Source organism: Malus sylvestris, chromosome 14 (assembly GCF_916048215.2).
Source record: "Malus sylvestris chromosome 14, drMalSylv7.2, whole genome shotgun sequence".
In the NCBI taxonomy this organism is placed as follows: Eukaryota; Viridiplantae; Streptophyta; class Magnoliopsida; order Rosales; family Rosaceae; genus Malus; species Malus sylvestris.
The window spans coordinates 23,093,144-23,108,204 of record NC_062273.1 but is presented as its reverse complement, the minus strand read 5'-3'; the positions used below and the strand labels follow the sequence as shown (position 1 = coordinate 23,108,204).

The following is a 15,061-nucleotide window of genomic DNA, read 5'->3' as shown; positions in this document are numbered from 1 at the left end:
TCAATTTATTTTTAGTTTTTCAAGTATTAGTTTACGAATTACATTTATGAGATTGAGAACCACATTTAAAAAAAAAGTGTACCTGTTAGTAAATACAAGGATAGCAAGGAATCGAAATGGTAACAAAATCTTATGTTAGTAAATATTAAGGGTGCTGTGGATGCAAATTTTCTCCTCTTCGATCTTGGACGATTTTGCACCTACAAAACAACTAGCACCTTAGGTTAAGGCCAAGAGCCTCACGCGCCCACGATGAATGGGGGGGGCTTTGGCCGAAGAACCTCCGATGCCAAAGTTAGAATTTTAGAGAGAAATAGTGTTTAGAATATTTGGGATTTTTTGTAAGAGAATTGGAACTAGTGTTTTGTAAAAATGGGACCCAATTTATAGGAGAGGAAATGGTGATTTATTTTGGGGGGTTATGGAGATAATGGGCTAGTTATTTTGGGGAGTTATGGAAATAATTGGCTAGTTAATTAGCAAATAGTAATAACCTAATTAACTAGCTATTTGAATGTCATAAAAAGGGGGAGAAAATGGCAGCAACAAACAGAAAATAAAGGGCATGGCCGGCCCTAGTGGGTTTTTGGTTATAATTTGGAGGTTTAGTTGATAATTAAGGGATTGATTAGGTAATTAATCCCTTAATTAGTCAATTTTAGGAAATATGAAAGGAATAAGTATATTATTTAGCTAATTGATTAGCTAAATAATGAAATGGGAAATGTATGAATAAATTAGGTTTTAAGTTGATACCTATTTTGGGCACTTTTGACTTGGTTGAAGGATAATTGTCTGCTGATTGCACGTAGGAATCCCGGTATACCTCAAGGGTAGTTTTGTCTTTTTTTGTCAAAAATCCACGTGTCGCCTTGTGATTTTTTTTGGCTCCATAGGTGCAACTTAGGTTGGGTTAATCTGAATCTGTCTATACTCAATTCAGTTTTAAACATGATTGAGTGGGTTAAAATGAAGTAAAAACTTGCTCAAACTCAACCCGGCCTCAATCGGTCATTTATTAGGTTGGGTTGGGTTGATTCCTTGCCCATTCATGTCAACTCAAACCTAACCCGATTTCTAGCCCAAATTCTCTCATGTACATATTACTCATTCCACTTCATATTATATAGGCAAGGTATAATTGGTTTTTATTTGTACAATGAAAGACAATGTTCCTTTTTTGTTTCTTTTGGTTGAAAGTGAAACTTTGGTATTCTCTTGTAATTTTATTCCAACTTTGTATGGTTGAAACATTAAAGTCCACACTACGTAGTTTAGTTTTGTGTGGATGATGATTTGTAAAATCGAATTATAACTAATACATATCTACGTTGTGGTAAAAATTTGATAAAATCTTGCTGAATAAGGTGTTACAAGATTGAACTTGATAAAGTTGGGCAAACCTAAACCTAAACCAAGTAAGCTCGAACCCAATAACTGGAACGCGAATAAATCCACATGAACCCGAACTTAACCCAAACCAAGATTGTGAATGTTGGGTTAGGGTTGAGTTGACTGTCTAACTCGGCCATCCTGCCCAAGTTGCACCCCTATCATACATAAGATAGGTTATGAAGCGAAATAGGTTTAGGGAAGTGATTTTCACACATCTGTTTTAGCTTTTTACACACATCTCTTTTTATTTAAGACTATCAAATTGAATAAATTAGACGAAATCACAACCATAATTAAAGAGAAATTTATAAAAGATTAAAGGTCGTACCCAGTGCACAAGGCTCCCGCTTTACGCAGAGTCTGGGAGAGGTGAATGTCGGCTAGCCTTACCCCCATTTATAAAAGATTAAAACAAAAAAATAATATATATATGAAAATCACTCTCCCTAGTTTTAGTATCAATTCCAACTCATTTCATGTCAATGAACATGAGAATAATGCCCTTAATAATGACAATTTTTTTATAAGTGATACAATCCGAAAAGTAGGAAGTACGAAAAGAAAGTCGGACTCACTAAAGCAATCTACAATTTACATCAACAACAACAACAACAATAATAATAATAATGACAATGTTAGGGTAATTAAATTTTTAAACTAAATTTGCAAATCAAACTATGTGTCATAAAAAAGAAATAGGTATGTTAATCAACACTTATAATAATTCAATCATCAGCATCCATGCTATTTGATTTACAAAATTTAATTTAGAAATTTGATCTTCTTAACATTAGCCTAATAATAATAATAACGACGAGGACAATAATAATAATATTTTTTATTTGCATTGATTCCCAAAGATTGATCTCCAAATCTCTACAATGATTTTCAATTGTAGGGAAGGGACAAATGATAAGTGAAAGACACATTATCCTCCACCTTTTTATTATTTTTTGTAAAGCATACAAACAAAAGAAGCTACGATTAAACCACCATATGAAACATTTCAAATCTTAAAACATCCACGTACCCTCGCCCTCGTGGGGAGATTATCTTGACAGCAAGGTATGACCAAGTGAACTCCTTTTCCATCTTTGATTAGTGATTAGTGACAACCTTTCTTTGTGTACCATTTGGAATTAAAAACAACACCAATAAATAAAGAGTATGGGACTACGACCTAGTTTGGGAGTGAGGTGCTTAAAAAAAAAGCACCCATGAAAAAAAGCTGTGAGGGTTTTAGGTGTTTGGTAAACTGAAAAAAAAATGGCTTATTTTGGAAGCTGCTGTGAGAATAAGCTGAAATCAAAGGAAAAAGCTGAAGCTGCTATTTGCAGCTTTGGAAAACTGGCTTTTTTTCAAAGCACATGGAGCTACAGTGCTTCTTTAATGAAAAGACTCACTATTAGACTGCTTTTTTTTTTCCAAAAACACTTTTACAAAAAAGTTTACCAAACACTCTGCTGATTTATTTCACAGCCGCTTATTCTCACAGCACAGCCGCTTATTCTCACAACAGTTTTTTTTCAAAGCACAGCAATACCAAACCAGCCCTACATTACCCTATAAATTTAAAAGTGGGCCCATAGTAATACTAAGGGCTGGTTTGGTATTGCTGTGCGTTGAAAAAAAACTGCTGTGAGAATAAGCGGCTGTGCTGTAAGAATAAACGGTTGTGTTGTGAGAATAAGCGGCTGTGAAATAAATCAGCTGAGTGTTTGGTAAACTTTTTTGTAAAAGTGCTTTTGGAAAAGAAAAAAAAAACAGTCTGATAGTGGGTCTTTTCATTAAAGGAGCACTGTAGCTCCGTGTGCTTTGAAAAAAAGCCAGTTTTCCAAAGCTACAAATAGCTGCTTCAGCTTTTTCCTTTGATTTCAGCTTATTCTCACAGCAGCTTCCAAAATAAGCCCTTTTTTTTTAGTTTACCAAACACCTAAAACCCTCACAACTTTTTTTCATGGGTGCTTTTTTTTTTTAAGCACCTCACTCTCAAACCACCCTAACGCGCTAGAAGTGAGAGAGAATCAGATCAACTAGTTTCTTTGTCGATCAAGATTTTTAAGTATTTGATTACAAGTTTTTAAGTATTATCTGTAAATAAACACAGGAGAAACTTAAGGAGTGAAATGATTTTCATACAAATATTTTAGTAACGCATGAAACTCAATAATTAAAATAAGAGAAATGCTAAGGAGACTCTCAAAGTGAGACTCTCCATAAACTATACGCCACTTCATGTCTGGCACAAGGTTTTATGATGTTGTCACATGAATTACGCTAAAAACATGAGGTGGTGGAGAGTTCATAAAAAATCTCAAACTTAAAAGAATTTCCTTAATGTTTCCCATCAAAATAATTCAAATTTATACTGTTTACATGTATCGATACTTAATATCTTTTTGGTCAAATCCCCAAATATCTTTTACATTATATTTGGATGAAGAAATTTAAGATTACCAAGGAATTTTAAAATGACGGGATTTTATTTTCTAGAATTTGTGAATTTTCTTGTTTGGTTTGCCTAAAAGAACAATGAAATTGAATACAGAATTTGTTATTTTTAAGCTCACAATCATAGAAATTGGGAAATGACACCTATGTATATGGAATTAAAACTTGGGAATTGGAGGTCCCAAATTCCAAGTTTTTTTCTACGCGGAAATTCTAAATTTCTATGTTTATGAATCCAAACAAGAGAATTCGTGCATGTCAATTTACAAATTCCGACTTTTATCCAAATTCCAAATTTATTTCCCTCATCCAAATATAGCGTTAGAAATTAGGAAATGCGGATAATGTCTAGGTCACATGGTTCAGTTCGACATAAAAAAACAGGTCACGTGCCTCTCATTTTATTTTACTCATTTATATAATTCCAAACAGGATATCTTATCTTTACTGCAAATAGGCACAAGAAATTAATTCTTTATGCAAAAAAAGGAAAACGTGATCAAATATTAATATGTAAATTGATCACAGCATATTTTGTGAGACGATGCTGTAGACAGGAGTGCAAATATTGTTTAAGAAGCTTAGGCCCACGAAATTAATATTATGTTTTTTTTTTTTATTGGTGAATAGAGAGGGTGAAGACATCCAGACAAACTAATATATATCATTAATAACAATAAAGCGGTCCATAGGGGCACCAACAATATCATCCATTAGATGTTGCATAAGTCACTGGGGAGAAGACTGAAAAGAATACAACCCAAGGTTCAAATTGTAACTTCATTTGGCTAGCTGATCTGCAACATTATTCACTTCCCTGAAGATATGTTAGCTCACAATGCTCAATCCGTCTCATCAAATCCCTACAACTCTTCAAAAGGGTTGCAAGGGGGTGGAAAGTATCTTGTACAGACTCATTCAACAATAAAACAGTAGAGGAAGAGTTCATCTCGATGATTAACTTAGATATGTCTTTTCAATAGCAAGCTGGAGTTCAAAATATAATCCCCAAACTTCAACATCAATAATCTACCCTTGACCTAGATTAATAGAGAAACCTCCCAAGCAACCTTTGTGGTCACGGAGAATTCCTCTAGCACCGATGTTGCTCGAAACCATTTTTCTAGATCCATCCACATTCAATTTATGCCAACCAAGAATAGGAGGCTCTCACTTCAACATAACATGCATTTGAGGAGGTGGTCTATCAATTTTTAGAAGGGAATCTATCCATTCAAAGGCAGCTCCAACAATAACCTTTTTAGGATCACTAGGGAGGGAAAAATCCACTTCAAAAATTTGGTGGTTCCTCCATTTCTAGATATACCAGCAAACAAAGACAAACAAACAATTTCATGCTATCTTGCTAGACCCATTACCTTGGACGTCACGTTAGCCATCAACCAAGCTTTCAAGTCCAAATTAAAAGTATTGCATAATTGAGAAGGAATTCGTAGAATATCCCAATGCATTCAGCTTTGCTACACTCCCTTAGAATATGTGTAATGGTCTCCAAAGGCCAAGAACAAAGGTTGCAAGAGGAATCCATAGTTAAATTCCTTTTGGTTCTTTGCTCATTAGTAAGTAATTTACCTTAACCAATGAGTTAGAGGAAGAATCATATAACACATTACAGTTAGTCTTTATGGTGAAAGTTCCATTTGAAGTGCATCTCCATATAAGTTTGTCCTCTCCAGCACCAATAGTCCCAACAGGCCAACTGATAATTTTTCGGACCAAGTTTTCTAGAAAAGCATATCTTAGCTTACTAACATCCCACCAACCATCCCGAAAGAAACAAGAGATTGGAAAATCCTCCTCATGAAAGTTATTAGCATCAATATAATTAATAAAAGGAGCATTCAACACCCAAGGGTCTTTCCAAACTTGACACCATCACCTTTTCCAATTCTCCATTTCATTCCTTTGTGCAACAAGTTAGTTCCATAAAGAATTCCTTTCCAAGTGTATGAGCAGTCAGACTTCTCATGTAATTTAGTATCCAAAATAAAGTTCCCTTGCAAGTATTTCGCCTCATAGATTTTCGCCCGGAGACTTGTATCCTTAACATGAATTCTCTATCCAATTTTAGCCAACAAAGCTTGGTTCATCTCTGTCGTTTTCTTTAATCCCACACCTCTAACTCACTTGGGCCTGCAAACAAGGTTCCATTGACATAAATGAATTTTCTTTTTCTGTTGAGAGTCCCCCCAAAAGAAGTTTATGTTCAACTTATCCAAATGCTCGCATACACTAACTGGAAGCTTAGTGGTTTGCATAACATACACCGGTGTAGCAAAGGTGACTGCTTGGATTAAGGTGGCTCTTCTAGCCATTGAAAGGATATTACTCTTCCAAGAAGAAAGTCTACTCTGAACTTTATCAATATCACCCTTATAAGTTGATTTAGAGACTCTACATTGGATCAATGGCATCCCTAATAATTTCCAAGATTATCAGATAGAGAAGATCCACAAATAGCACTTATTTCTCTAGCCTCATTTGCACAAGTATTAGGAGAACAATACAACATAGATTTCTCAAAGTTGACTGCTTGGCCAGATGCCAAGAAGAAATTTTCAATACATCTCTTCATCACCCTAGATTGTTTTGGTGTTGCATCTGCAAAAAGCATAAGATCATCTGCAAAGAAAAGATGAGAGGCACGGGGACCAAACTAAGAAGCCTTGACATGTTTCCACTTACCAGAATTGACTTCATTAGTAATAACATGTGACAACTTCTCAACACAAAGTACAAAAATATAAGGGGACAAATGATCCCATTGGCTAATACCATTACTAGGCGTAAAGCTCTCAGTTAATTCACCATTAACACAAACCTGGTAATTAACAGAGGATATGCAGTCCATGATAAGATGAATCAAACTTTCAGGCAAGCCAATCTCATAGAGCACACCACTGATAAAGCTCCAGTTTAAGCGGTCATAAGCCTTAGACAAATCAATTTTCCATGCTAAAAAACCTTTCTTACCCTTGGACTTTCTAAACTTATAAAGAATCTCTTGTGCAATGAGAATATTATCCGTTATATGTCTACCAGGGACAAAGCTAGCTTGATTTGGGCTTATCAATCCAAGGAGAAGAGGCCTGAGCCTCATCCTTTGAGGGTTCTCAATTTTAGGCACAAAAGCAATTAACGTACTGTTCAAACCATAAGGCAATTTATGAGTTTGAAATGTTATTTTAACCATATCAACAATATCACTTGCACATCTGCCCCATTGAGCTTGATAAAAGTAAGTAGGAAACCCATCGATACCCGATGCTTTAGTACCTCCAATACTGAAAAGGCTATCCTTAACCTCCGCATGGTCAATCTTTCTATTAAGTGATCCAATATCATCCAAATGAATAGAAGGAAAAAGTTTAGGTAGAGAATTAACCTGTCTAGACCATTTCCATGAAAGAAGAATGTTTGAAAGTACTCCACAACAAGACTTTTCAGGTCATCATGGTCTACAATCCAATCACCATAATCATTCTTCAGTCCCTCAATTCAATTTCTCCTTCTTCTCACAATCATGGTAAGATGGAAAAATTAAGTATTACGGTCACCGTCTTGTAACCATTTCAATCTAGACTTTTGATGCCAGAAGACAGCTTCCTAATTTAAAATTTTGTTGAACTCTGAAATTAATTCCCGTTCCAAGTTGAGAAGAAAATTGTTTGGGCCTCTACATAGTGTTTTATGGATACCATCAATGCGTCTAAGGAGCTTCTTCTTCTTCTGCTTGAAGACATGAACATTCCATCTTTTCAGGGGCTCAACTAGAGCACAAGTTTTGTCCAAAGCAGAACCATGAGAATTACTCTAGTTTTCTACAATAAGCTCATCAAAAGCATCATGCCCAAGCCACATAGCCTTAAATCTAAAAGGTCTTTGAAGAGGATTGGGGACATGAGTAGATTGAAGACTGATTTTGAGAGGACAATGATCAGATTTGGTATGTGGTAAGTGGAAAACACTTGCCTCTGAGAATAAGTTTCTCCAAGCCATATTACATAATCATCTATCAATTCTTTCTAGAGTTTTCTTGTTAGTCCAAGTGAATTTAGGATCAACATATCCTTAGTCCAACAAATTATTTGTATCCACCCAAGCTTTAAAGTCCTTGATCCTACAAAAAGGAGCACCACCTAGCTTATCACCCACCTCTAACATTTCATTAAAATCCCTTGCTAGCATCCATAACATTTGGTGGTAGTCAACTACACCATTAAGGTAATCCCACAATTTTCTTCTCTTCACAATACAAGGGCTAGCATAAATGAACGTAAGCAACCAGGGGTTATAACCAGCTCCCCTCACACAAACTGAGATGGATTGATCAGTGGTGCCAATAATATCAATATGAACTTTACTGTTATCCCAAAGAAGCCATAACTATAACGCCTCGCTTTATTTCATAATTTACCTTTAGTGGTAGGCCAAAAATGTCATAGTTACCCTTTATGTTAATAACCATTCTAACATTTCTCAATTTGACGATTTTCCACTAAAATTTAATCTCATTTATTTTATGGCTGCATCTAACTTCTCATTAGACTGCCTACGTACCCTTCGAAGGGATCAAGCCAATCGTAGTTCACAATTCACAAACATAGATCAATGACAATAACATAAAATAACAATTCAATATAAATCACCGATATTATAATCACTCATACGTAAAACAAAACACCTGCAGTCGCAATGAGCCCACTAAGCTTCATGAAATGTCAACATCACTCTAAGATAAACGGCACACTAGAAACTCGATTTAGTTGACTATAAAAAGTCAACCGTCGATCAAGATCGAGGATAGGGTTCACAACCCTAGAAATCTAAACCGGAAGATCCGCCTATCATATTTATGCTTTGTAACTTCTCAACATCCACATTATGCCTCTAGAACAACATACTAAAATTTCATTACGATCCAATGGTTGGATCTCCACCAATCGCAAATTCAAGTGGCGGCCAACGTTTGATTTTACAAACTTAGAAATCTAATTCGGGAAGATCCGTAAGTTCCTATTGTCCTCAAATATTACGTACTATTACGTGTTAAATTTTGGTGACGATCCAACGGTCGGATCATCGATTCATATAATATCCAAATAGCGGTCCTTATCAAAACTATAGTCATGCGACGAGATTTCGTCAATCGAACGTCATATATGGAATCAGGGTATTCAAATTAGTCTAGGAAGAGCAGGTGGGGTCTCAACCCATGCGCTGCCACCACGTGCCGCCGCACGCGGCTGCCGATCACCCCGACTCGCCGAAAAATCAACTATTTCTAAAAATTGCCAAATTTTACAAAATTGTATATCTCAATGAGGGGAGCAATTTTCATTCCTGGGCCGAAGCCTAGTTTGGCCAGAAGTGGCCTGAAATCACCAAGAACCGCCAGAAAACCCTAAAAGAGTGAACTTCGATTCGTCCATTATGTCGCTCCGCCCCCCCTAATGTTGATTGGGCTTTGTTCCTGGACTCCAAAGACACCTAAAGGTGGTGATGGTTGACGAAAATCCCTTCGAAAATGGATGAATTCCCGTCGTGGCTTCGGAACACCCACCATCGGTTCTTCACCAAATTACCCCCAAATTCCTTCAAATTTTAGGTGAAAATGGAAGAGGGAGTGGCAAGATGATGATTGGGCATGATAAATCAGTCCAATTCGTTGGAAATCCGATGGAAAACCATCGAAAAATATGGAAGAACGGGTCGGGTCATGCGGGTCAAGGGGAAACGTTTCCCCCTCATTTTCTTCTCCCTCCTTTCCCCTCATTTCCTCTCTTCCTGATTGGCCGGTCCCATTCCTCCTTTCTCTCTTTCTTATCCCAGTCGTCCATCTCCCTCTTTTCTTTTCTTTTCCTTTCATCCCAGCCACACACGTGGCATATCACAAACAGTTTGCGCCTATGCATTCGTGAGATCGAGCTCTATCCAAAGATGCCAAGAAATATGATCAAATATATGAGGATAAAATACATCCTCATATAGTTACGTTAAACCAACTAAGGGCATTTTCATCTTTTTCACTTATCGATAAATTTTACGACGTAAATTATAATAATTTCCAATAACAAAATTATAAAATTTCTCAATTAAATTTTCATAACCATAAATCGATTTATTTTCGATTTTCTCCACATATTCATAATTCAAATTCATATACTTAAAATTTTCAGGGTATTACAATAACCCTCCAGAGAACCCATTAGCATCCACTATTTTAAATGAAGGAAAGCCCAGCGATTTGGCCACAAAAAGGGATTTGGATCCTCCCTTGAGCTAATGGAGAGGATCTTCCTGACCAATCATTGTGGACCATTGGATTTTTATCTAACGGCTATAATTATTATAACTTTAAAGCATGGTCTAAAATATCCATAATATCCTGATATTTCCATAGAAATTTCCATGTTTTTGGACTACCGATATTTCCGATATCATCGATATTTTAGACCTTGCTAAGTCACTCATGTATCTTACCATGCAATGTATAAAGGGTAAAATATTATACTAATTCATTATATATAAATGATTATGGTGTGTTTAAACTTCTTTCATTAATTACTACATATTTTCTACACTCACAATATTTGTCAGCTCCCTATATAATCAACTTAAATCAGTTATATCTATCATGCAATGCATTTCCTTCCAATTTTTTGTGATAAACTAATAGATAATTGACTAAATAAACATCCTGCAAAGTTTCAATAAAAATTTCCAAGTTTTTCTTACAATTTCCGTGATTTTTATTTAATTTTTATCGATATCGATAATATCCTGATATTTCCATCGTAATTTCCGTGTTTTTGGACTACCGATATTTCCGATCGATATTTTATACCTTGCTTTAAAGGGATGTTTGTAGCTGTTAGATAAAAATCCAAATTGCAAGAATCTCCAATTTGTGGTTTTGCTTTAAATTAGTAACATTATTCTAAAATTTGGTGCAGCCAAATCCTCTAGAATTCCACACAACTATATTCATATTTAAAAATAATACGGATTGAGAAGGCAGAGAACCAACAGCTTCCAATAACAAGCACTACACCTTTAGAAATGTTGACAGAACGCATACCTAACATATAAAAATTTGACACAATCTCCTGACAGATCAAATGCTAGGATACCCAGAAAATCAAGAACACAGACAACCCTAGAGATTTGCTGGTACAAATTAACAAAATTGTGGAAAGTTACAGAATTTTGGGAAGAATTACCAAATTATCTCAGATGGGTTACGAGGCCGCAACCATCTACATCAACAATCGAGGCAGCAGCAGAAAAACAGAGATCGAAAGAATGATTTTCCACCGATTAGCAGGAGGTCCAGGTTGCTTTCACTGAGGAGAGAGAAATAATTGCAGGGTGGAAGATGGTTAGGAAGACTAGGGGAATAGAGGGTTAAAGGGCATGGCGTGATACTGGATAGAGGGAAAGGGTAGATCTGCAGGAGGAAGAGAGAAGGGATGAAGGTAAACAGGGAAAAAAGGCAAGCAGGAGAGGCTCACAGATGAGAGCATTTCACAAACGTGGGTAAGTGTCTACGTTTTTAGAGTTGTTAATCTGTTAAATACAATTGTGTTTTGAATTCAAATTCTTCTGATTAGTGTATCTCTCATACTCAATTGGTTTGACCCCACACAATTATTCGAGAATGAATAATATTTTAGTCTTAACGAGAAATTTGATATTGGATTGAGTAATGGGGATGAGAGGTCTTAAGTTCGATTCTTATTAAAAGTGAATTTGATCTAAATTACTATGACTAGTTATTGTGAAGTTTAATCCACTTCATCACCCCTTAGTGTAGTTACAATTATATATCATTTAGCTAATCTTCTCTTGTCAAATTGATGCAGCACTTTGCCAGCTCATGAATTCTACAAGAACTTGGAATGTCAATGTAGCGGTGTTTCAAATCAAATATGCAATATTATGTGAGTGAGGACTTAAAATTAAAAATGTGACGTCGTGTTATTAGTCAAAAATTTCACGATAGCTTCTAAATAAGGCAAATAAGTCCTCCAAATCAAGGAAGCTTTCGCATAAAGTAGCTAAGGGTTTTCTTTTCACCTTATTGTTCATTTCACCATAAAAGCTATGCACGTTCATAGATCTGACAAAACGCTAACGCATACAAATTTACAGATCACAAATTCAAATAAAAAACAAGTTGGATTCATGGTGATGTCGAGTTAAATACTAATTTATTATGATTGGCTGAACTCATTGTTTGACTTAACTAAAATTCTCAATCAATCTTTAGTTTAATAAATCGTTGTATTAATAATAAAAATTAAAAAAAAAACATGCAAAAGCAGTCTCACTCCTATTTCTTATTTTTTTAGGTAATAAACAATCAAATTTTTAAATATTAAACATAACCATATTCCTAATTAACTATTATTATAATCTTGCAGTACAAGGGTAGCCGATTGACCTGACACACGGTGTTTTCTTATATCCAAATCTGTAGGACAAGAAGGAGCATGTAAGGTATGAACCCTCTTCACACATCTCGTACCTAAACATCCAGGTATCATTCTGATTCATGACTTCCGATTCCAAGTCGGTAAGCACGCAGTCAGTGGGAACACATACCAAACACACGGCTGTCCCTAAGCAATATATACATATAGATTGATCAGAGCATATTCTCTGTATCATGCTCTTGCAACATAGCATATTCAGTTGATGAAATTAAAATCCAGTGCAAGTCAAGGTTCACGATTCATTAATCTACGAGAAGTAGTATCGGTACAACTATACGGGAAATATATAATCTAGGAGAAGTTGTATCTCGGTTTTCCTAAGGAGAACTATCATTCGGATCAGTTAAAAGCTCAAAACTAGTAACGAGTTAGCAAAGCTCTTTCTACATTACAGAACTACAAATGCGCAGGCAGGACATAGGAGCGACTCTGGTGTTTCATAATCCCTTCATTTGTTTGCAACTTCACGCCTTAAAAAGGTGGGGGCAAGCAGCTTCTCCAGCTCCACTAATCTGAAATTACATGTACATAATTGGTAAAACAAGCAGAAATGTGTTCTGGAGCATAAAATGTAGCACCAAACATCAATCGTTGACTTACATCTCATATTTCTGGATTGCTTCCTTTCGTTTCATCACATATGCGTCACCATCTTTAGGTGCATTGATCAATGCATTGCATACAGAGAGTGGAGCTGGGAAGCCGGTCAAACCAACAGAATTGGGTCAAATGACAATTAAGAAGGAAAAATGCAACATCTTATATAGCACTTCAAATCCATATGGCTATTTATAGCCTTTAAACTGAGTTTATTCGGTCTCGTGACAGACTTCAACTTATTTGTTTGTCAATTTTAGGTGATGGCTCCATTCTCTGTAATGCAACCAAACTAGAGAATGTTGTTTGAAAAGACAAAAGCACACCGGTCATTCCATTCAGAATGGCTTTCAAATATTCCACAGATTATAAAGAAAATGTTACATACATGGCAGCAAAGCTTCTTGTTTCATTGCCACGTCTTTGTGAACCTTTAGGGAGGCTGGTTTGTCAGGCTGCTTGATACCCTGTTCAACACACGCAATATAACCATGTAAATTGTGATCCATCCAAACAGCACTCAGAAATAAATAGCAGTCAACGGAAACTTTTGATAGATTATGATCACCAAGTGGATGCATCCTCCGTTACAAAAAATAAAAACTACTGAGACAAAAAGAAAAAAAAAAATCTTACTGATGTGGTCCATATCGAAGAAGCATCTGCATCTTCAGACAGACGCTTGGAATTTTCTAGGCTAATTGGGCTAAAACAAGAAGTATCCACTACCTTCTTCTTTTCCCGCCTCTTCAGGATCTTCATATGGCACTTCTTGATATAGTGCATCAAATGATACTTAGAATGCCTAGAGCACAACTCTGCTTGGATATCCGGGTTCTCAGTTAGCCAGTCGGCTATATCTTTGGACTTAACCACGTCATCTTTCTCCAACGATTCTAACCAAATGTAAGCCGGTCTCCATTGATCGGTGCGCTTAAATCGAGCATGTGGAATATCACCCTGGTTTTCTTCCCTTCCATCCTGCCATTTAACATTACAGAAACCATGTCAAAACATCTGCATAATATTACCAATTCAAACATCAATGGTGTATTTCCCAAACTCCATTAGTAAATTAGCAAAAACACCAATGACAACTATAAGTTTTACAGAAACATAAGAGCTGAATTGGAGAAAAGAACTCTTCAACTATCTACTTGTCAGGCTCTAATTGATTCTTAGTTGCGAAATTCCGCTGTTACCTTTCTCCATTGGAAAGCAAGAAAAGTATTTTTCTAAATTATTAGGTTCGAAGTGTTTTTCCCTAAACTGTAATCTTTTCAAGGGTTTATAGTCGAAAAGCCCGATCGTTTGCCTTATAATCTGCCAGAAGGCACCTAAAACTTTCGCTAATTTGCCTAAAAATCTCATCTAATCCCAATTAGCTTAATCACACAAAGATTGGACCTTTAACAAAAACCCAATTTTCTTTCTGGAAAATTTAACAAAATTAAACCTGAATTGGAGAATGTGGGTCCTGGTTGGGGAGTCGCATGCAATTCTGAATGGCAATGAGGCGGTGGCAGAGGTCGCCGCGGGGCATGGACTTGATGCCTTGGGGTATGAAATCGAAGTTGGAGTCGATCCAGGCTTCGACCTCGTCCATGGAGACAGCTTTGGCCTCGGGGAACGAGCAGAGCCAAGCTCGGGCCATGGTCTCCCATTCCTGGGAGGACTGCTCGCTGGCGTTGTCGTTGTCGGAGACTCTCTGTTCTGCCACCGCTTCTTCTTCTTCGGTTGCCGCTGGCGGTGCTGCTGGTGGTGTCGCGGCTAGGGTTTGGTCTCCGGGGTTCGACATTTTGCTCCCCGCGAAGGAGGAGGAGGAGAAGAGAACGGAATCTGACACCGCTGCGAATTTTGCAGCTTTCTGTGAACTGTTGATACAATTGAAACAAGGGGGCAACAACGACGTCGTTTTCGCGATGGTGGTTTGGTAACACAAATGTGTGACATTTATTTTGGGTTAATTACATTTTAACCCCAATAACGGACCACGAGGATTTTTGTTTTAGCTTTATAAACCCAGTTTAAAAATTGTAGTAATTTTAAACCACCCATCAGCGTTGACTAGAAGATCAACCGTTAAATACTGACATGAT

The 15,061-nt window shown here is 36.5% G+C and overlaps 1 protein-coding gene and 1 long non-coding RNA gene across 2 annotated transcripts; one reads left to right on the top strand and one right to left on the bottom strand.

Moving 5' to 3' along the window:
• Positions 1 to 10,836: 10,836 nt before the first annotated feature.
• On the top strand, positions 10,837 to 12,999 carry LOC126598843 (uncharacterized). The gene is made up of 2 exons (XR_007614992.1): positions 10,837 to 11,406; positions 12,294 to 12,999. It is a non-coding gene; the product is annotated as an uncharacterized LOC126598843 (long non-coding RNA).
• On the bottom strand, positions 12,585 to 14,866 carry LOC126598842 (uncharacterized). Its single transcript, XM_050265203.1, has 5 exons — positions 14,419 to 14,866; positions 13,599 to 13,943; positions 13,351 to 13,429; positions 12,966 to 13,059; positions 12,585 to 12,877 (listed from the first exon to the last, which is right to left on the bottom strand). Exons 1-5 carry the CDS (start codon positions 14,758 to 14,760, stop codon positions 12,814 to 12,816), a joined length of 924 nt encoding a protein of 307 aa, XP_050121160.1. The 5' UTR covers positions 14,761 to 14,866; the 3' UTR covers positions 12,585 to 12,813.
• Between the last annotated feature and the right edge of the window lie 195 nt (positions 14,867 to 15,061).